Source organism: Scyliorhinus torazame, chromosome 5 (assembly GCF_047496885.1).
Source record: "Scyliorhinus torazame isolate Kashiwa2021f chromosome 5, sScyTor2.1, whole genome shotgun sequence".
Taxonomy (NCBI): Eukaryota; Metazoa; Chordata; class Chondrichthyes; order Carcharhiniformes; family Scyliorhinidae; genus Scyliorhinus; species Scyliorhinus torazame.
The window spans coordinates 145,124,245-145,146,552 of NC_092711.1; the positions used below are offsets into that span (position 1 = coordinate 145,124,245).

A 22,308-nucleotide genomic window follows, 5' to 3' on the forward strand; every position below is an offset into this window, starting at 1 on the left:
AGATAAATTAGACAGAAGAACCATGTAACCACCATAGCCCATCTTCATGGCAACGTGGCTGCTTTGGGAACTAAATATCTTCCAACGTGCAAACACCTTTTCATTCTGTGCTCCTCGTCAAACTTGGAACCAGGTAATCGCAACTAGCCTCAAAAATGGTCAGCCCACCGGAGGCAGAGGTGTTAGACCGGCCAGTCCAGCAGAAAGAAACCCTCCAATCATCACCATTCACCAGATGTCAGAATGAACAAAATGCAGTCCTGGATGTCAGTGAGAGCAGGAACAATAACAACGGCGTCAACATCTGTAATTTATTGTGAACTTGTTGGAGTCACAACACGTGTGATGAATCACAAAACCCTTCCCCACATTGAGAGCAGATTAATGGTCTCTCCCCAGAATTAACTCGCTAGTGTCTCCGTAGTTGGGACGGATCATTGAATGTCTCCCCTGCTCAGAGTAGGTGAATGGCCTCTTCCAGGTATGAACTCGCTAGTGTTCCCGCAGGGTGTATGGATATCTGAATCCCTTCTCTCACTAAGAGCAGGTTAACGCCTTCTCCCTGTGTGAACTCGCTGGTGCCTCTGCAGGTTGGATAACCGAGTGAATCCCTTCCCACACTGAGAGCAGGTGAACGGCCTCTCCCCTGTGTGAACTCGCTGATGTGTCCGCAGGATCGATGAAGTAATAAATCCCTTCTCACACTGAGAGCAGGTGAACGGCCTCTCCCTAGTGTGAACTCGCTGGTGTCTCTGCAGGGCGGATAACTGAGTGAAGCCCTTCGCACACTGAGAGCAGGTGAACGGCCTCTCCCCAGTGTGAACTCGCTGGTGTGTCTGCAGGGTGTATGGCTATCTGAATCCCTCCTCTCACTAAGAGCAGGTTAACGCCGTCTCCCTGTGTGAACACGCTGGTGCCTCTGCAGGTTGGATAACCAAATTAATCCCTTCCCACACTAAGAGCAGGTGAACGGCTTCTCCCCAGTGTGAACTCGCTGATGTATCCGCAGTTTCGATGAAGTAATGAATCCCTTCTCACACTGAGAGCAGGTGAACGGCCTCTCCCCAGTGTGAATTCGCTGATGTATCCGCAGGACGGATGATTGAGTGAATCCCTTCCCACACTGAGAGCAGGTGAACGGCCTCTCCCCAGTGTGAACTCGCTGGTGTGTCTGCAGATTGGATGATTGAGTGAATCCCTTCCCACACTGAGAGCAGGTGAATGGCTTCTCCCCAGTGTGAACTCGCTGGTGTGTCTGCAGGATGTATAACCGAGTGAATCCCTTCTCACACTGAGAGCAGATGAACGGCCACTCCCCAGTGTGAACTCGCTGGTGTGTCTGCAGGGTGGATAACTGAGTGAAGCCCTTCGCACACTGAGAGCAGGTGAACGGCCTCTCCCCAGTGTGAATTTGCTGGTGTGTCCGTAGGTTGGATAACCAAGTGAATCCCTTCTCACACTGACAGCAGGTGAACGGCCTCTCCCCAGTGTGAACTCGCTGGTGTTTCCACAGGACGGATAATTCAGTGAATCCCTTCATACACACAGAGCAGGTGAACGGCCTCTCCCCAGTGTGAATGCGCCGATGAACCTTCAGCTGAGATGGGACCCTGAATCCCTTCCCACAGTCCCCACATTTCCACGGTTTCTCCATGTTTTGGGTGTCCTCGTGTCTCTCCAGGTTTGACTATCAGTTGAAGCCTTTAATTTCTCACAAATATTTCTCCTTCTAGATACAAAGTCCGGTGATATTCAGTTCCAAGGATTTGAGAGACTCAGCCAGATTGAGACGTGAAGTATGAGATTTCTGTCTGTAATTCCTCCTCTTCTAATATCCTGTAAAAACAATTTACAAAAGACATCACTGTCAGTACAGGACAGAAATTCAGAACAGACAATTCCAGTTTCTAGAGAACATTCTTTCCTCTCTCATTCCCCAAAAGCTGTAAATCTCCGTCCCACACACTCTCCCTCCATTCTCACTCTGCTGTATCTAATATTCATCCTCCCAATTCTCCTGACGGTGCTGAATCAGGCTGATTGACAGATCCATGCTCACTGCTTCCTGTCCTGGACACAGAGATCATAACAAATACGAGCTGCAGTTGGCCATTCGGCCCATCGAGCCTGCTCATCTATTCTGTGGGATCATTGGCCGATCTATGTCAGCGACATTCTCCGTGTTATTGACCAGAGGCTGAGTGAGCTGACTCAATATCTGTGAGCTCATGAAGCCGAGCTGTAAAACACCATGAAGAGGCTCGATGATCCGGAGGAGAGAATCCTGAACGTTGAGCAAGATGCCTCCTCGGCGGAGGCACAAATTCAATCCTTGGAAACCGGCCAAGTGACGTGGGGGACTCCTGGAGAACTTGGAGAACCGAGGGTCAGAGAAAGAACATCCGAGTCGTCGGCCTGCCAGAAGGTGTGGAGGGTGAGGCTCCCGTTCAGTTCTTCGAGGACCGGCTGCCACATTTTCTCAAGCTGGATGTGAAGCCTGGGTGTTTCAAATTAGAAAGGGCATCAGATCCTGTCTTTGAGGCCGAGGGACAGTTTTCATCCCAGGCCTGTAATCATTCACTTCCACAACTTGAAAGATTACCAGAGGGTCCTGGAGAAGGGTCAGGTGAGGTGAGACCTGGCTCCCACCTCACCTTACAGTAAATTATGTCGCTTTATCCTGTGACCCTGAAAATTGTATCCGACAACTCCGTCAAGTCTTTCGATAATCCGACTACTGCATTGGCCTTCGCTAAATCCATGAAACGCCTGAATTTGGAGGAATGGTTTGCAGCTCGGACTAACACGGGCTCTAATCCGGACTCTTTCCTATCATGGTGTTGTTGTCTGAATTTGTTATATTTTATCCTGTTGAAGGGAGTTGTTATTCGGTGAGCGCCGACTGAATGTCTTCTTCTCCTCAAGTGTTGCAGGGACTCGGATTATCTTATCTAGGGTCGTGTCTTTCTATTATTATCCAAGCGTTAACCATGGCAGAACCGAGTGGTGCCATTGCCAAAGGGTGGGTGGTGGTGGATGCAGGTCTTCATGGGTGGGTCTAAAATGCGGGATGGACATTCAATCCCCATTCCCTTGTTGGCCCTTTTCTTCTCCTCATTTTGGAGAAGGTATCCTGAGGGTAACGACAGTCTGGCCGTGGGGTTAATCCTCCGGGTCCTCAGTCTTGTTGAGAAATGTCCCCTTGGATCTATTGTGGTGGTTATTCTTTTGTATTTTTGTTATTATGGGAGGGTTTATGTGTTGTTGACTTTATCCTACTCTGGTACAGATGGGGTTATCATCAGTGAAAGGAGCAGTTTGGGGAGACTTTGGTGCCTCCGATGTAAAGTGAGTTGGAGGAGGGGGTAATGGGGGCACGCTCGATTATAGGTGAAAATCTGTTCCTGTTCTCTCTGTCGCCTAACTAATGGCGGACGTAAATCTGCAAATTTTCTCAGGAAATTTACGGGGCATCCATCACCCTATCAGAGGGAAAAAGATCCTCTCCTTTCTTAAGGAGAAAGTCGACATAGCTTTATTATAGGAAACTCATCTGGATGATGAGGAATACTTTAAATTGAGGCAGGATTGGGTGGGCCACGTTTTTTGCCTCCGTTTCGTCAAGTAGCAAGGGTGTGGCAATGCTTATTAATAAAAATATCACTTTTAAGGTTGAAACCTGCACCAAGGACAAAGGAGGTAGATATGTGATAATTAGAGGTTCGGTGAATGGAGGTGTTGTTTCAATAATGAATGTTTATGGATCCCCGAATTGCTCCCCCGAGTTCATTATAAAGGATTTTGCAGTTAGCTTCAATTAACTCTTTTGTGGTTGGTGACTTCAATTGCCACTTAAATCCTCTGGTAGATAAGCTCCCGGTTACCACCAACATCCCCACGCTGCAGGCCTGGGCGTTGGCCTTGGCTTGTAATTTGATGACTGTAGGAATTTCAGAATTTTTGTATTCTGGGGATTTGGCGCAGTAAGGGCTAAAAGCCTGAGTTAGTGTGTGTGACTGCTGCAGCCATGTTTCTAAAAGAAATCCTAGTTTGAAAGACAACTGGGTTCTGGAGCCAGAGGTGCAATTAAAGCATCGTACAAAGCGTGGGCTCATGGTAAGTTGTTTGGATGAAGGGGATTCCCTGTGGAGTTAATTAGATATCAGCTTGGTAAGATGATGTCAGTTCTGGGAGGAGCCACGGTATCAGGCGTTTTGCATGCAAGAAGTGTTTTAGTTGAGAATTAGTTCAAGATATGAGCAGAGGTCAAGCATCTCAGTTCAGTCTGGAGCTAGATTCGCAGTTTATTTCCAAGCAGTTCAGAAGGTGAGCTGAAACAAGCTCACGTAGGCAGTAGGTAGCATAGTGGTTAGCATAATTGCTTCACACCTCCAGGGTCCCAGGTTTGATTTCCGGCTGGGTCACTGTCTGTGCGGAGTCTGCACATTCTCCCTGTGGCTGCATGGGTTTCCTCCGGGTGCTCCGGTTTCCTCCCACCATCCAAAGATGTGCGGGTTAGGTGGATTGGCCATGCTAAATTGCTCTTCGTGCCCAAAAAGGTTAAGTGGGGGTTATGCTGATAGTGTAGATGCGTAAGCTGGAGTAGGGTGCTCTTTGTAAGGGCCGGTGCAGACTCGATGGGGTGAATGGCCTCCTTCTGCACTGTAAATTCTATGGTCTATGGTCTCAGCTGAAACAACTTCCCAAGTTTCTTCATGGTTCTGACAGGATTGAGACCTTGTCTTTAAAGTGGTGACACAAGATCTCTCTCAAAGAACATCTGTGTAACGCAGGTATTGCTGAGGGCTAACTGTGTTTAACGGTGGATTGAGAGCTGAGATGTGTTTTTGCTGTTTGAGTGGGAATAAAGGGAGCAGTTAACGGTATTGATTAGCATTGTTTAAGGACTAATTGTCAGCGGTTTCCTGGTGTGGTGCTAAATTTATTTTAATATTGTGTCAGTAATAAAGTTTGTTTTCATACAGCATGGCCCTATTTTTTGTAAAATCACTCCTGGAGTGAGGTATACTTTCCTCACTGTCTTACAAAACACAAATAAAATATTGGGGTTTGTGTCCAGTATCCGAGCCACTGTTGGGGTCTGGTCCGGGATCATAACAGTGAGGAGGTGGGTTATGTGGATGTTTAGAGAACTTTGTACCCGAGAAGCAGAGATTTTACGTTCTTTCCAGCCCCACAGCAATGTCAGAGTAGAATCGACGACTTCTTTGTGCCGAGGATGATCCTCCACCTGGTGTCCACTTGCACCACAGGGAGCATCGTAATCGCAGACCTTCCCCCGTTTGTCTGGAGTTTCTGCTCGAGGGCTCACCCCCAGGTCGAGAATGTGGAGGTTTGGAGCCTCCCCGAGTTCATTTATTATGCACTTTCAGGAAGAGTTTGAGTTCTTCCTTTTGGTTAACTCGACCCCTGGGATTTCCCCCTCCATTTTGTGGGAGACGTGTAAAGCTTATGCTCGGGGGATGATCATTTCTCACACTGCTAATAAAAGGTGCAGGATGCTGGAGAACCAGCGGCTTCTGGAGGTTTGTTTGGCGAAGGTGGAGGAGAATCATCGACGCAGTCACACTGGGGAGAGGCCGTTCACCTGCTCTCAGTGTGGGAAGGGATTCACTCAGTTATCCAGCCTGAAGAAACACCAGCGAGTTCACACTGGGAAGAGGCCATTCACCTGCTCTCGGTGTGGACAGAGATTCACTCAGTTATCTAACCTGAAGTCACATCAGCGAGTTCACACCAGGGAGAGGCCATTCCCCTGCTCCCAGTGTGGGAAGGGGTTCACTGAGTTATCCGGCCTGAAGAAACATCAGCGGGTTCACACTGGGGAGAGGCCGTTCACCTGCTCTCAGTGTGAGAAGGGATTCACTCAGTTATCCAGCCTGAAGAAACACCAGCGAGTTCACACTGGGGAGAAGCCGATCACCCCGCGGTGAGGGAAGGGAACGCTTGATTCATCGCACCTGCTGAGACACCAACAAGTTCACGAGTGATTACAGGGGTTGGATTCTGCTGTTATTGTATCTGCTTCAATTACATCCAGGACTGAATTTTGTTCATTCTGACAGTTGGCCAATGGGGATGGTCGCAGGGTTTCTTTCTGCTGGACTGGCCGGTCTCACGGCTTTGCCTCCGGTGGGCTGACGCTCTTTGAGCCTTGTTGCAAATTCCTTGTTTCAAATTTCACAAGGGTCAGAGTGAAGGGGTGTTTGGAAGTGAGCCGAAAATTAGTTTGCATTTCTGTTTGGATCCTATCAAATTATACCACATTGCCATGACGATGGGCCCTGGTGGTTACATGCTTTTGTTTAATTTATCTGAGTTTTCTTCTGTGAGAAACACCATCAGGGTATGAGGGGCAGGTTGTCTGAGGGGGACTGGGAAACCACATTAAATGGTATGATGGGAGTCAGGCAATAGCTAATATTTAAGGAATTATTATATATCTGCTGGGGGGGGGAGGGGAGGGGAGGTCAGTTAGTTCAGTTGTCTGGATGGCTGGTTCACGATGTGGAGTGACTCCAATAGCAGGGGTTCAACTGTCGTACTGGCTGAGGTTATCCATGAAGGGTCCACCTTCTCAACATTGTCCCTCGCACGAGGCCCTCTCTCCCTCTATTTCACTTTCTCCCTCCCCCTTGCCGGAACTTTGGCGCCTCTCATTTCTCATATATACACCAACTATAGATTCCTTTTGGGAACTGAAATCCAACAGGAAAAGTGATACAACCGTTGCGAACAAGGAAAGTTAAATAGTAGTAAGCCTGAGGATTGGGAACTTGTTTTAGAATTCAGCAAAGGAGGATCAAGAAACTGATAAAGAGAAAATAGAATATGAGAGCAAACTGGTGAGAAACATAAAAACTGACTGGAAAAGCTGCTATAGGAATGTGAAGAGGAAAAGAGAGGATGCAGAGGAGATTTACAAGAATGGTATCAGGGATGAGGGACTTCAGTGAGTTGGAGAGACTGGAGCATCTGAATTTTCTCTTTTTAGATCAAACAGGAATTAGGGTTGGGAATGGGGCCAATGGGCCCATTGAGTCCATGCTGGCTCTCTGTAGATCGAACCATCGCCTTGTTCTATCCCTGTCATTTTATTTCCCTCAGGTCCCCATCCAATTTCCTTTTGGAAACATTCCATCATCTCTGCTTCTACCCCCATCGTAGGGAATGGGCTCCAGATGTTTACCAATTTCTTTAAATGCAAACGGGTTTCAGAGAGCACAGAAGAAGGCCATTCTACCCATCATTCCCATTAATCCCAGTACCCTGATGGTTTATAATTCTTTCCAGAGTGTGTCCAGTTCCATTTTGAAAGCTCTCGTTGAATTTACTTCCTGCACAATTGTCAGGCTGTGAATCTCAAATCACAATAACTCGTTCTGTTTTAAATTAAATAATTTCACAATATCCTATGTTTGGTTTCTCACAAGGTATTTGAAATGGAGTGAAAGGCATGGTTGTTACACAAAACTACGACTCAATCTTTATTAATGATCATTGTGAGTGGGCCGAGTATGATATGTCCAAGTCTGGTGACTATTTCTAAAATGAAATTACATTTCTATAGCACCTTTCATGACCACAGGATCTCCTCACACATTTTACATCCAGTGAAGTGCTTTTGAAGTGTAGTCACTGCTGTCATGTGGGGAACGATTAGGTATGCCTTAGTAATAAACTTCATCCATAAGTAACAAGGTCAAGGAAGCCATGTTAAACTCTAGCATGAGTGGACTTCTAATTAAAAATGAATACTTTGGGTGGGTCACCAAGGGGTGAGGGGAGGCTCTGGGGGTGGCAACTACATGGGCACCACCATGCCAACCCCTGGATCATGTGTTCCCATTCCAGAGCCAACCCTTGTCCCTGCCCATCTGCCCCAACGACCACCGATAACCTCAACGACTGCTGAGGCCTCTGGCTGTGTGGCTGAAGGCTATTGCTGATAGGGAATTGGCAATTGTGAGCCCTTAAAGTGAGCCCTTCACAGATGCCAAGAGGATTCCCGTGGGTGGGCAGGCCTTGTAGCATGTGGGAGTCATTGCCTAGCATTGCAATCAAACCTTGATGCCTGGACATTGCGCCTGAACACTGCAGGAGACAAGAGCATACACGCAGCATCTGCACACCCAGGGGATCGGACAGAGCCTCAGGGACGTCCACGGCCAGAGGGTGGGTGGGTGCCACGTCAGGTGGGGGGGGGGGGGGGTGGGATGCCTGGAGAGATGGGCAAAGGGACCAGGGGTCAGCCTGCATTGCTGAAGAAAGTGACAGAGGCATCATAATGTCATAATGTTGTGCAGAGATATTTATTGTGCTGTACATTATCCCACTCCTGGTGGCGTGGTGCCCCCTCCCCCACACCCACGCCCTGTACCCTCGGTGATCCTCGACGTGCCTGGCCCTCCTAACTCTAGCAACTCCTAACACTATGTCTGGCCGTGACCAACATTGACGAAGCTGCACAGGCGTGACTGACACTCATTCAAGTGTCTATCTGAAACCGCGCACCAGGGAATGAACGCAGGCGGACCATTCTGGTTGAAGCCACGCTAACGTCAGTTTCAGCGGGAGCATTGCGGAAGTGGCTGCTGGGAGGTAAGTCAACCTTTAAAAGCACTTGTCTTTGCAGGGGCAGGCCAGTCGATTTCGGCGGGAGTGGAGCTGGCTGGTTAGTCAATTTCAGCAGGAGCTGAGAATTTTTCTTTTTTTTAAATTAGTTTTTTAGGCGGGAACAGGAAGTCGACCCGCGGACGTCTGGGAAGACCCTCACCAATAAATTCTGGTGGAGAGGAAACCCGAGACACTACACGTGTAGTGTCTCCCACCCGCCCTCCTCCTCTAACCTAATAATAAAACCCATTGGTCTGAGGTAAGTACCATATTTTATTATATTATTATTATTTTTTATAAAAATTTAATTTAGTTGTTAGCCAGATCTTGGTAGAAAGTTAGAGGAATGGCAGGGAAGGGAGTGCAATGTTCCTCCTGCAGGATGTTTGAGGTGAGGGATGCAGTTAGTGTCCCTGCTGATTTTACCTGCAGGAAGTGCTGCCATCTCCAGCTCCTCCAAGACCGAGTTAGGGAACTGGAGCTGGAGTTGGAAGAACTTCGGATCATTTGTGAGGCAGAAGGGGTCATAGATAGCAGCTTCAGTGAATTAGTTACACCAAAGATTGGAGATAGGTGGGTAACTGTAAGAGGGACTGGGAAAAAGCAGTCAGTGCAGGGATCCCCTGCGGTCGTTCCCCTGAGAAACAAGTATACCGCTTTGGATACTTGTGGGGGGGGGGGGGGGACTTACCAGGGGTAAGCCATGGGGTACGGGCCTCTGGCACGGAGTCTGTCCCTGTTGCTCAGAAGGGAAGGGGGGAGAGGAGCAGAGCATTAGTAATTGGGGACTCTATAGTCAGGGGCACAGGTAGGAGATTTTGTGGGAGCGTGAGAGACTCACGTTTGGTATGTTGCCTCCCAGGTACAAGGGTACGTGATGTCTCGGATCGTGTTTTCCGGGTCCTTTGGGGGGAGGGGGAGCAGCCCCAAGTCGTGGTCCAAATTGGCACTAACGACATAGGTAGGAAAGGGGACAAGGATGTCAGGCAGGCTTTCAGGGAGCTAGGATGGAAGCTCAGAACTAGAACAAACAGAGTTGTTATCTCTGGGTTGTTGCCCGTGCCACGTGATAGTGAGATGAGGAATAGGGAGAGAGAGCATTTAAACACGTGGCTACAGGGATGGTGCAGGCGGGAGGGATTCAGATTTCTGGATAACTGGGGCTCTTTCTGGGGAAGGTGGGACCTCTACAGACAGGATGGTCTACATCTGAACCTGAGGTGCACAAATATCCTGGGGGGGAGGTTTGTTAGTGCTCTTTGGGGGGGTTTAAACTAATGCAGCAGGGGCATGGGAACCTGGATTGTAGTTTTAGGGTAAGGGAGAATGAGCGTATAGAGGTCAGGAGCACAGATTTGACGTCGCAGGAGGGGGCCAGTGTTCAGGTAGGTGGTTTGAAGTGTGTCTACTTCAATGCCAGGAGTATACGAAACAAGGTAGGGGAACTGGCAGCATGGGTTGGTACCTGGGACTTCGATGTTGTGGCCATTTCGGAGACATGGATAGAGCAGGGACAGGGATGGATGTTGCAGGTTCCGGGGTTTAGGTGTTTTAGTAAGCTCAGAGAAGGAGGCAAAAGAGGGGGAGGTGTGGCGCTGCTAGTCAAGAGCAGTATTACGGTGGCGGAGAGGATGCTAGATGGGGACTCTTCTTCCGAGGTAGTATGGGCTGAAGTTAGAAACAGGAAAGGAGAGGTCACCCTGTTGGGAGTTTTTTATAGGCCTCCTAATAGTTCTAGGGATGTAGAGGAAAGGATGGCGAAGATGATTCTGGATATGAGCGAAAGTAACAGGGTAGTTATTATGGGAGACTTTAACTTTCCAAATATTGACTGGAAAAGATATAGTTCGAGTACAATAGATGGGTCGTTTTTTGTACAGTGTGTGCAGGAGGGTTTCCTGAAACAATATGTTGACAGGCCAACAAAAGGCGAGGCCACGTTGGATTTGGTTTTGGGTAATGAACCAGGCCAGGTGTTGGATTTGGAGGTAGGAGAGCACTTTGGGGACAGTGACCACAATTCGGTGACGTTTACGTTAAGGATGGAAAGGGATAAGTATACACCGCAGGGCAAGAGTTATAGATGGGGGAAGGGCAATTATGATGCCATTAGACGTGACTTGGGGGGGATAAGGTGGAGAAGTAGGCTGCAAGTGTTGGGCACACTGGATAAGTGGGGCTTGTTCAAGGATCAGCTACTGCGTGTTCTTGATAAGTATGTACCGGTCAGACAGGGAGGAAGGCGTCGAGCGAGGGAACCGTGGTTTACCAAGGAAGTGGAATCTCTTGTTAAGAGGAAGAAGGAGGCCTATGTGAAGATGAGGTGTGAAGTTTCAGTTGGGGCGATGGATAGTTACAAGGTAGCGAGGAAGGATCTAAAGAGAGAGCTAAGACGAGCAAGGAGGGGACATGAGAAGTATTTGGCAGGAAGGATCAAGGAAAACCCAAAAGCTTTCTATAGGTATGTCAGGAATAAGCGAATGACTGGGGTAAGAGTAGGACCAGTCAAGGACAGGGATGGGAAATTGTGTGTGGAGTCTGAAGAGATAGGCGAGATACTAAATGAATATTTTTCGTCAGTATTCACTCAGGAAAAAGATAATGTTGTGGAGGAGAATGCTGAGCCCCAGGCTAATAGAATAGATGGCATTGAGGTACGTAGGGAAGAGGTGTTGGCAATTCTGGACAGGCTGAAAATAGATAAGTCCCCGGGGCCTGATGGGATTTATCCTAGGATTCTCTGGGAGGCCAGGGAAGAGATTGCTGGACCTTTGGCTTTGATTTTTATGTCATCATTGGCTACAGGAGTAGTGCCAGAGGACTGGAGGACAGCAAATGTGGTCCCTTTGTTCAAAAAGGGGAGCAGAGACAACCCCGGCAACTATAGACCGGTGAGCCTCACGTCTGTAGTGGGTAAAGTCTTGGAGGGGATTATAAGAGACAAGATTTATATTCATCTAGATAGGAATAATATGATCAGGGATAGTCAGCATGGCTTTGTGAAGGGTAGGTCATGCCTCACAAACCTTATTGAGTTCTTTGAGAAGGTGACTGAACAGGTAGACGAGGGTAGAGCAGTTGATGTGGTGTATATGGATTTCAGCAAAGCGTTTTATAAGGTTCCCCACGGTAGGCTATTGCAGAAAATACGGAGGCTGGGGATTGAGGGTGATTTAGAGATGTGGATCAGAAATTGGCTAGCTGAAAGAAGACAGAGGGTGGTGGTTGATGGGCAATGTTCAGAATGGAGTACAGTCACAAGTGGAGTACCACAAGGATCTGTTCTGGGGCCGTTGCTGTTTGTCATTTTTATCAATGACCTAGAGGAAGGCGCAGAAGGGTGGGTGAGTAAATTTGCAGGCGATACTAAAGTCGGTGGTGTTGTCGATAGTGTGGAAGGAAGTAGCAGGTTACAGAGGGATATAGATAAGCTGCAGAGCTGGGCTGAGAGGTGGCAAATGGAGTTTAATGTCGAGAAGTGTGAGGTGATTCACTTTGGAAGGAATAACAGGAATGCAGAATATTTGGCGAATGGTAAAGTTCTTGAAAGTGTGGATGAGCCGAGGGATCTAGGTGTCCATGTACATAGATCCCTGAAAGTTGCCACCCAGGTTGATAGGGTTGTGAAGAAGACCTATGGAGTGTTGGCCTTTATTGGTAGAGGGATTGAGTTCCGGAGTCGGGAGGTCATGTTGCAGCTGTACAGAACTCTGGTACGGCCGCATTTGGAGTATTGCGTACAGTTCTGGTCACCGCATTATAGGAAGGACGTGGAGGCTTTGGAGCGGGTGCAGAGGAGATTTACCAGGATGTTGCCTGGTATGGAGGGAAAATCTTATGAGGAAAGGCTGATGGACTTGAGGTTGTTTTCGTTGGAGAGAAGGTTAAGAGGAGACTTAATAGAGGCATACAAAATGATCAGGGGGTTGGATAGGGTGGACAGTGAGAGCCTTCTCCCGCGGATGGATATGGCTGGCACGAGGGGACATAACTTTAAACTGAGGGGTAATAGATATAGGACAGAGGTCAGAGGTAGGTTCTTTACGCAAAGAGTAGTGAGGCCGTGGAATGCCCCACCTGCTACAGTAGTGAACTCGCCAACATTGAGGGCATTTAAAAGTTTATTGGATAAACATATGGATGATAATGGCATAGTGTAGGTTAGATGGCTTTTGTTTCGGTGCAACATCGTAGGCCGAAGGGCCTGTACTGCGCTGTATTGTTCTATGTTCTATGTAACGTGACTGACGGATTCGAAGCCGCGGAGATGGGCCAACGCTCACTGAGCGTCTGGTTTAAGCTGCACAGGTTGTTGAAGCCATGCAAGTGGGCCAATGCTCACTCGAGTGTCTAGTTGAAGCCGCATAGTTCACTGCATTTTCTTTCCCTTTGTCTATTTGTTAGATTTCTTTCTCCATCGCATCAGAAAATAAATAAATAAATATTGCCGAATACAAAAAGAAAGAGAATGTCCCGGGTTCTGATTGAGGAGCCGTGAGCTCCATCACAGGGTTCACAGCGGAACATCAAGCTCAGTTAATGCAGAAAGATGGTTGGGACCCACACCTTACGGCTGGGGGACAGGAAAGCTGGCGGATGGGTCAGAAGAAGGATAGAGAACAAAAGGGGTAATAATTCTGAGCAGCCTATATTTAGTGAATAATTAGACAAAGGAATGAGACAATCCAGTCCAGCCGGTGGCTGCAGTTTGCAGCAACACAGTTGGGCAGATAGGGTGGGGCCGCCCCAGTGGATAAAACACAATCACCAATCGCCCTTGGGCCGAGGATACTGAGCCTCATCTCCCTGTGGCCAGAACCAATAGATATTGGGAATTGAAGGAAAAGGAGAGACATTTAGTAAACCCACAGGGTAAGACTAATCCTGAAGGAACACAAATTTGCTGAGGAATAGCAATGGTGTCACTTTACCTGCCTGAAGACACAGGAAACTGAACGATAAAATGAAACAATTCAGCTGGACAGCTGGAAATGAAATACAGGCTTGTGTCTCAAAGGAAAACTCCGTCTGTGAAAAAGCATTTTTGCAAACTTTAAACCAAGGCCTTTCAGAGCAAGTTGATAAGGACAAGTACAGCTCCTCCTGCGATTACCAAGGGGGAGGCTGCCCTAAACATTACAGTCATATATTCTCCCCTCCCTTGTCCTGGCGAGTTAGCAACAGTTATAGTTAAAAATGTAACATTTGAATTTACTGTTCCATTTGAGATGCTAATAAGAGGTTTTTTATTGTGTTTAGTTCTAAAAAAATGTTTACAATTGGTTTGGATAGGAAACTAAACTTCATCTAATGTGAAACTCTGATTTAAATAAAATTCCAACCTCTTGGATTTAAGAGATAGGTTTGAAAGTAAGTAACCCATGTTTAGGTCAGTCTGTTCCAAAACAAAGATAAGACGAGTTTGGCAGCAATCCAATTTTAACTCCCCAGTACATTTGGGTGATAAAAAATGTTGAGAGTGAGTTTTTAAAAATATATTTTTTAATTCTCTTTTCTCACATTTTCTCCCAAATTTACACCCAACAATAATCAATAACAAATATGTCAATCCCCATATCAATAACAACGATCCCATCCTCCCACCAAACCCCAAACATTAGCTTGCATGTTCACATAAACAAATAAAAAGGAATCAGGAATCACCCATAGTCGCCATTAACACACACAGCCCCCCCCCCCCCCCCCCCCAACCCTCCCACCCACCCACCCGCTCCAACTAATGTTCGATGTTATCCAGTTCTTGAAAGTGCATAATGAATAATGCTCATGAATTGTAGAACCCCTCCATCCTTCCCCTCAGTTCAAACTTAATCTTCTCAAGAGTCAAGAATTCCAACAGGTGCCCCCGCCACGCCAGGGCACAGGGTGGAGAGGCTGCTCTTCAACCCATCAGGATCCGTCTTCGGGCGATCAACGAGGCAAAGGCTACAACATCTGTGTCCGCACCCGTTTCCAACCCTGGCTGGTCGGACACCCGAATATGGTTGGAGTTCTGTAAACATCTTCCATGACAAAAAGTGGGGGGGGAAGTGTTGGAGGGCATTTTGTGATACTGGACTATGATATAAATTATAGGTGGCCCTGCAACTACATCTGTGCTCCCGTATTACTTTTGAATAGTTCTGATGAAACAAAAGGTACTCATTGGCTTCGATGCCTGTTTAGAAGAGGCAATTTGTAGAAATAGATAGTGTATACACAAAAAAGACACAAAATGGCTGTTAGCTATTTTGTGATATAAAATGGCTGAACAAGCCACATTCCCTGTAAACTGTCTCATGAGACCCAAGCGTGGGTATGTATAGAGAGTGTCCCAACAGCCACTGATAACAGCTTCACAGAACAAGACTTGCAATGTATCCTTGATAAGCTCAAGGTCTAAGGCTGTAGACAGGGCACATTAGTTAGTTTTGAATGACTTCTGTATGAAGTTAGGGACGGGTAAGACAACACCCACTTTAACCATATATGTGATAATTGGGTATGCCAGGAAAATTGATTGACTGCATGTAAAAAGTGTGACGTGAATACAGTTGATTGATTGTATGTAAATGAGAAAACAACTAATTCCGCCCCTTGAATCTGTATATTATCCCATGTGAGCTTTAGCTCAAGTGAGAGAAGGTGCTGTCACAGGCTGTGGAGCCTGAGACCTTCCCTACCAGAATTCGGACATCATAAACTGCTTTTTTTACTTATACACAGGTCATCGTGTGAATATTTTCACCCCTAACATTGTCATTCTTTTATTTAATGATGTGATATTCCCAATGAGAGAGTGACCTCGAGGAATTGAGCTGAGTTCTAACTGTACCATCAAGCAACATTGCATAATATTATGTATTAAAACCCCATTCCTGTTTGTTTCAGTCTGGTCAATGAACTTAAACTATGTGACGATGGATCAATATAGGAAATGATAGAGGCAATGATTCAATAACAGTCCTGCTGATATTGTCTCTTTAAACATTTCAAGTTCTTTTTTTAATAAATTTAGAGTTTCCAATTATTTTTTCCACCTTCCCAGCGCGCTGGCTTCATCCGTCACAGCTGGAGGTCTGAGTCAGCCCGCCATCGGCGGCGAGACTTTCCCCCCCTCACCGCTCCCGCTGTCCGATCTCCCGCGTCTCGCGTTCAGGGAGCAAGCAGCCAGCTTCCGTCCTCCTCCACCTCCCTCGGCACCACCAGCAGCAGCTCACAGGGATCCTGGGTGATTTGGTCCTGCAGGAACTTCCTCAGTTCCTCCTCATTCCCGATTGGAACCGGGGCCTTTAGCTTGGAGTCCAGGTTGTAGTAGGCCCCGTTGATTTGCCAGACTGCCACCCAGTGCTTGCGCTGGATGGGGAGCGAGACAAAGCCCAGCGTCATGTTGGAGGGAATGTTGAAGATGAAGCCATGGACCCGGCTCAGCACCAAGCTGCTGAGCGACTTGCGTTTATCCCACCAAATCGCAACGAGACCTTGAGTTAGCAAGGCGGCCATGAGGACGTTGACATCATAGTTCCCGGTTCCTAACAAACTGCGACGTGGATTCACCAGAGAGTCGGGAGCCAGCTGGCCGCTCAGCCCATCCAGCTGCTGCTGGGTGAAGAGCGGCTGCTGCAGGAGGTTGTGGAGGGCGCAGAGCTCCAGGCGCTGCCGCTCGTGGTACAGCGGAGGGGGGGGCTCCGACATCCCCACACCCGGGGGAGCTCCGACATCCCCACACCCGGGGGGGGGGGGGGGCTCCGACATCCCCACACCCGGGGGGGGCTCCGACATCCCCACACCCGGGGGGGGGCTCCGACATCCCCACACCCGGGGGGGGCTCCGACATCCCCACACACGGGGGGGGCTCTGACATCCCCACACCCGGGGGGGGGGGCTCCGACATCCCCACACGTGGGGGGGCTCCGACATCCCCACACCCGGGGGGGGCTCCGACATCCCCACACCCGGGGGGGGCTCCGACATCCCCACACCCGGGGAGAGAGGGCAGGCTGCTGGGTGAGTCACCACCAACCCCGAGGATGCGCCATTCCCGCCCAGGCCCGGACAGAGAGCCCTTTTTGCATCTTTTAACGACTTATTGTTTTTCTTTCTTCAATCTAAAAACAAAAAATTTCTTCCAAAAAAAGTTTTTTAAAATATTCCTCAAAACGTCCCCCGGGGCCGGACTTCCGACTTCTTAAAAAAAACACACTCTAGGCGGGAGCCACCCGGTGTGGAACATCTCCACTACATTGCGCCCTGGCTTCGGGCCTGCCGCCTCATCCTCAGTTTGGCTCCGCCCCCGTTGCTCCAAATGCGTGTGTCCCGGGCCCGACACCTCAGCTCCGGCCGCCAGACACTCGCGTGGATTTCCTCGCCGGTTATAAAACCGGCCCAGCTGGACGCCCGGGACAGCCCCAAAGGCCGCCGAAAATCGGGGGGGGGGGGGGGGGGGAGCAAAAAAAAACGGAAACCCCCGAAAGCGGCGTAGACAGTGGCCACCGGCGGGAGCTCCTCTAGGACAGAGACTTGGACTCTTTCCACAGTCAGTCCCCTGGAACACTCTCACTCGGGTGTGTCTGGATCGGTGCTTTTCCAGTCACACTGATGTTTAAAATCTTTTGATGCCGACAGATCGGGCAAACGTTTCTCCTTCTAGATTCAAGGGCCGATGATACTCAGATCCCAAGGAGTGACTCTGTAAGACCGAGACGTGACAATTGAGATTTCTGTCTGTAATTCCTCCTCTTGTAATATCTGTAAAAGGAGTTTACAAAAGTCAACACTCAGTACAGGATAGAAATTCAGATCAGAGAATTCTAGTTTCTATGGAATATTCCTTCCTCTCATTCCCCAATACCTCGTCTCCAATACCTATTCCCCATACCTAGTCTCCAGGGAGCGGACTCGGAGGGACGGAGTGTCGGAGCGGTGAGGCCAAAAACCTTATCTCGGGGATTCACAGCCGAGTCTCCAGGGAGCGGACACGGAGGGGCAGGGTATCGGAGCAGTGACTGTAGGAAGGATGAGCTGGCTAACCACTGCACCCTGGTACAGGAGGCCATCCAAGTGGGGGGAGGAAGTGGTAGTTGTCGGTGATTCTATAATTAAGGGAAGTGATAACGTCCTTTGGAAGCAGGACCGAGAGTCCCACATGGTATGTTGCCTGCCCGGTGCCAGGGTGAGGGGCATCTCTAACCGGCTTGAAAGGATATTGGAGAGGGAGGGGGAGGATCCAGTTGCTGTGGTCCACATTGGGACAAACAACATCGGCAAGACTCGGAAATAGGACCTGTTTGGGAATATCAGGAACGAGGAACAAAATTAAAGAACAGGTCCTCAAAGGATGTAATCTCTGGATTATTACACGAGTCACGTGCAAATTTGGCACAGGGATGAGAAAATTACGGAAGTAAACACGTAGCTAAAGGAGTGGTGCGGGAAAGAGGGGTTCCAGGGGCACTGCCACCAGTATTGGGACAGGAGGGATCTGTACCGTTGGGACAGTCCCCACCTGAACCGATCTAGGACCAGTGTCCTCGTGGAAAGGATAAATAGGGAGGTCAGAAGGACTTTAAACTAATAAATGGAGGGGGAGGGGAAGGCCTCAGGGGAACTCAATACAGTTCCAAAAACAAGTAGCAGGACGGTCTGGACTGGGTACCAAATATACCGGTTATAAAGTTTACAGGAGGGACGGAGAATATGGCAGAGTGGGTGGAGTAGCCTTACTGATTGGAAATACTATCACCTCAATGGTGAGGATTGGAGTTGTTAATTGTCACGTGTATCGAGATACAGTGAAAAGTATTGTTCTGTGTACAGTTCAGATAGATCATTCCGTACATGAGAACAATACATAGGGTAAACATCAATACACAAGGCGCCAATACTACCCCTTCCCCAGTCCCCCTGTCGTCAGCACCTCCTCCAGCAATGTGGAAGCTGGATCTACTGGGAAGCTCTGTATCTCCTTTCTGGCAAAGTCTCGAACCTGCATGTATCTAAATATTTCCCCTTGCTCCAGCCCATACTTCGCTCCCAGCTCCTTCAACCCTGCAAAACGACCCCCAAGAAATAAATCTTTTAGTGTCCAAATTCCTTTCCAATCCCATCTCCGAAAATTTCCAATCCCACTTCGCTGGCTCAAATCTATGGTTATCCTCTCCTTTCTTAAGGAGAAAGTCGACATAGCTTTATTACAGGAAACTCATCTGGATGATGAGGAACACTTTAAATTGAGGCGGGATTGGGAGGGGCAGGTTTTTTTTCATCTCCTTTTCATCCAGTAGCAGGGATGTGGCAATCCTTATAAATAAAAATATCCCTTTTAAGGTTGAAACCTGCACCAAGGACAAAGGAGGTAGATATGCGATCATTAGAGGTTCGGTGCATGGCGATATTGTTTCAATAATGAATGTTTATGGATCCCCGAATTACTCCCCGGAGTTCATTACTAAGGCCTTTGTGGATTTTGCAGAGTTAGCTTCAACTAACTCTTTTATGGTTGGTGACTTCAACTGTCCCTTAAATCCGCTGGTAGATAAGCTCCCGGTTACCAAGACCCCCCCCCCCCCGCCCCCCCCACCCACCCTGCCACAAGCCAGGGCATTGGCCTTTACTTGTGAGGAGGTGGGTTATGTGGATGTTTGGAGAACTTTGCACCTGAGGGGAGGAGATTTTACCTTCTTTCCAGCCCTAATCAATGTCATACTAGAATCAACAACATTTTTATGTCAAGGACGATCCTACACCTGGTGTCCTCTTGCACCGTCGTGACCATCGATTGTGGACCATCCCCCTGTTACTCTGGAATTCTACTCGAGGGTTCACCCCCAGGTCGAGAATGTGGAAGGTTTGCTGCCTCTCTGATAAGAGATACTTCATTTACTAAGCATTGTAAGAATGAGTTTGAGTTCTTCCTTTGGGTTAACCCGACCCCTGGTATTCCCCCCTCCATTTTATGGAAGACATGTAAAGTTTATGCTCGGATGCTGAAGAACCAGCAATGTCTGGGGGTTTGTTTCACGAAGGCCGAGCAGAATTACAAGGAGATCTCGAATAAGCTATTGCTGAAGGAGGTTAATGATTGATGCAGCAGGTCGAGAAAGGTTTGCGAGGCAGACGTTGTACGAGTTTGGGAATAAACCGAGCAAATACATGACCTGTTTGACAAAGAAAAAGGCCGACATTGGAACAATTCCCTCTGTGCGGCTTGGGGGGGGGGGGGGGGGGGGGGGGGGGAGGTTGTGAGGACAGAGGAGATAAACAGGGATCTGGGGAATTCTATGCAGGATTATAAAGTCTCTGAAGTCTGGTGAAGTGTTGCTGGATATGGAGCATTTATTCACTTCCCTGAAGCATATGGAGGCCTCAGAAAGCCAGTGTGAGCCTCGTAATGCTCCCCTTTCTAGGAAAGAGGTCTCAAAGGCCATGAAGGAGCTCAGTTGGGTAAAGCACCAGGAGCGGATGGCTGTGGGTGTGAGTTTTATCGGGGGCTTGAGGATTTGTTGTTGGACCCATTGATGGGTATGTATTGTCACTCTTTTGACTCAGTCGATGCTGTCATCGACTCTTTGGGAGGCTACTATCTTTGATTCTGAAGTATCCAGAGGAGTGTGCCTCTTGTTGGCCAATATCTGTTTTGAATCTTGACTTCAAATTACGATCTAAAGTTTTGGCGAGAAGGCATCCTTCCAACAATTGTGCGGGGGTGGGGGGAGCCTGGGTTTTCCAGTAACAATGTTGGATGGTTGCTGAATGTGATTCAGGCTTTTCAGAAATACACAGTGGGTGGGCTGGTGATCTCCTTCGATGCAGAGAAAGCTTTCGATCAAGTCGAATTATCTAGTGCATCCGATTCGAGGCTTCGGAATGGGTGAGGATTATATCGAGTGGATTCAATTGTTAGATTAAAGGTAAAGTCGCCAAGGTCCCAGATGACCATAGGCTGCTTTCCCCATTGAGAGGTATATCTGACTGGTGGTGATTTAACCTGAGGATCAACACAACTCAGGCACGATACAAGGTTGAGAAGCTGGTGCCTTCATGAATAACCTCAGCCGGGAATTGAAGCCTCCCTCTGCATCATGAACCAGCTGTCCAAACAACTTGAGCTAAACCGGCCCCTGTTATATTACAGGCTGGTCAGGGGCAGGACTCATGGATGGTTTATAGTTGTCGTGTCTTTAAGAGACAGACTGACCTGGGCCAAGCTTTCCAGAGTCTACACCCTCCCTGGATTCACTTCCTTTCCCTTCAGTTGCTGCAAGTGACCAATTGAAGGTCAGAATGAGAAAATAAATGGAAAGGGGGTCAAAAGAAAGTGTTTTACTCACAGATGTTGGAGACAGTGTTGTGTTGGGTGTTCCGCTACACAGACGAACCAACACGGTTGCAGATGGTACAACTTTGTTTTATTACTATCAATAACAACATCTGTAAACTTATGACTGTGGTTCGTTCTTTACCCTTTAACCTGTGGACCCAACCCTAACACTATCTTAAAGAGGCACTCAGCACATGGTGTATGTCTGAGTGGCTTGCTGTGAGCTCTGTGCCCTGAGCTGTCTCCTGCTGGAATGAGCGGGAACTGTGGTGTTCCCCGTTTTATAGTGCGTACTCTTGCTTGTGATTGGCTGTGATGTTGCGTGTGTGTTGATTGGTCCGTTGATCTGTCCACCAGTGTGTATGTGTGTTTGCACCATGATGTTTATCTGAATATCATGACATCCCACCTTTTTTACAAGAATATGTGCCTATGTGGTAATAAATATAGATGTGTACTGAGTGCAGCTGAATGTGTGAGTGCAATATCTACAACATGTACATGAGGCTAAACTATATACATAGGAAGGTGTCAGGTGCAACATAGCAACGAGGTTGTACCATAAACAAAACAAGCGTAATCATCAAACATCAAAAACGAACACCTGTAACGACAAAAAGAGAAACATATTAACATTGTGGCATAATACGTTAGTGAGTTCAATGTTCAAACAGGCTCATAAGTCCAGCCTCGTAGGTGGGCGACGAATTCGGGTTGACCGCCTCAAGGGTGGGTCAGGATCCACCGGCTGAGGAATGGGCCTCGCCACAGGTGACAGAGGAATGGGCATGGTGGCAGGAAGCTCCACGAAGTCGACATCAGGAACAACAGGAGGGCGTGGCACCGGTGTATGATCACGTAGCGAACACGGAAGCAGGCGAATGGAGCCATCAGGCATGTGAACCAGGAACGAGCGGGGAGCCACGCGGTGGAGAACTTCGGCACTTGCTGACCAGTCACCCTCTGGTAGGTGGATGCGGACGTTGTCTCCAGGCGCCAAGGCAGGAAGATCAGTTGCCCGAGTGTCATGTGCCACCTTCTGCTGAGCACGCTGCTGTCACATCCTTTGCAGTACTGGAGCATGGTCGGGTGTAGGAACAAGAATGGATGGCACAGTGGTCCTGAGGGCGCGACCCATCAACAGGTCTCTCTCTCTTAAAGACATTGACATCCTTTGGTTTATTTCCCAATGTTCACAATTAAACTGCTGGTTTCCCCAAACGAGGGCTGATATTTAAGAGGACAGTAAATTAATATATGATGTCAAGTGTTGTTATATGGCATAAATTAGGTATATTGTTTATGACTCTGTAATAAAGTATGTTTATTATTATTTCCAGTGTAATATATAC

General features: G+C 48.1%; 1 protein-coding gene and 1 pseudogene across 1 annotated transcript in view; both read right to left on the reverse strand.

The window, feature by feature from the left end:
- The window catches only part of LOC140417950 (uncharacterized), a 49,926-nt gene extending 36,073 nt beyond the window's left edge, over positions 1 to 13,853 (reverse strand). The window contains exons 1-2 of the mRNA XM_072501383.1: positions 13,569 to 13,853; positions 968 to 1,836 (exon numbers count right to left, since the gene is read on the reverse strand). Of these exons, the coding sequence (XP_072357484.1) occupies positions 968 to 1,654 (687 nt within the window). The 5' untranslated portion in view covers positions 1,655 to 1,836; positions 13,569 to 13,853. The remainder of the gene's footprint in view (positions 1 to 967; positions 1,837 to 13,568) is intronic.
- A 1,939-nt stretch (positions 13,854 to 15,792) lies between these two features.
- LOC140417952 (josephin-2 pseudogene) lies at positions 15,793 to 16,332 on the reverse strand (annotated as a pseudogene).
- Positions 16,333 to 22,308: the final 5,976 nt, after the last annotated feature.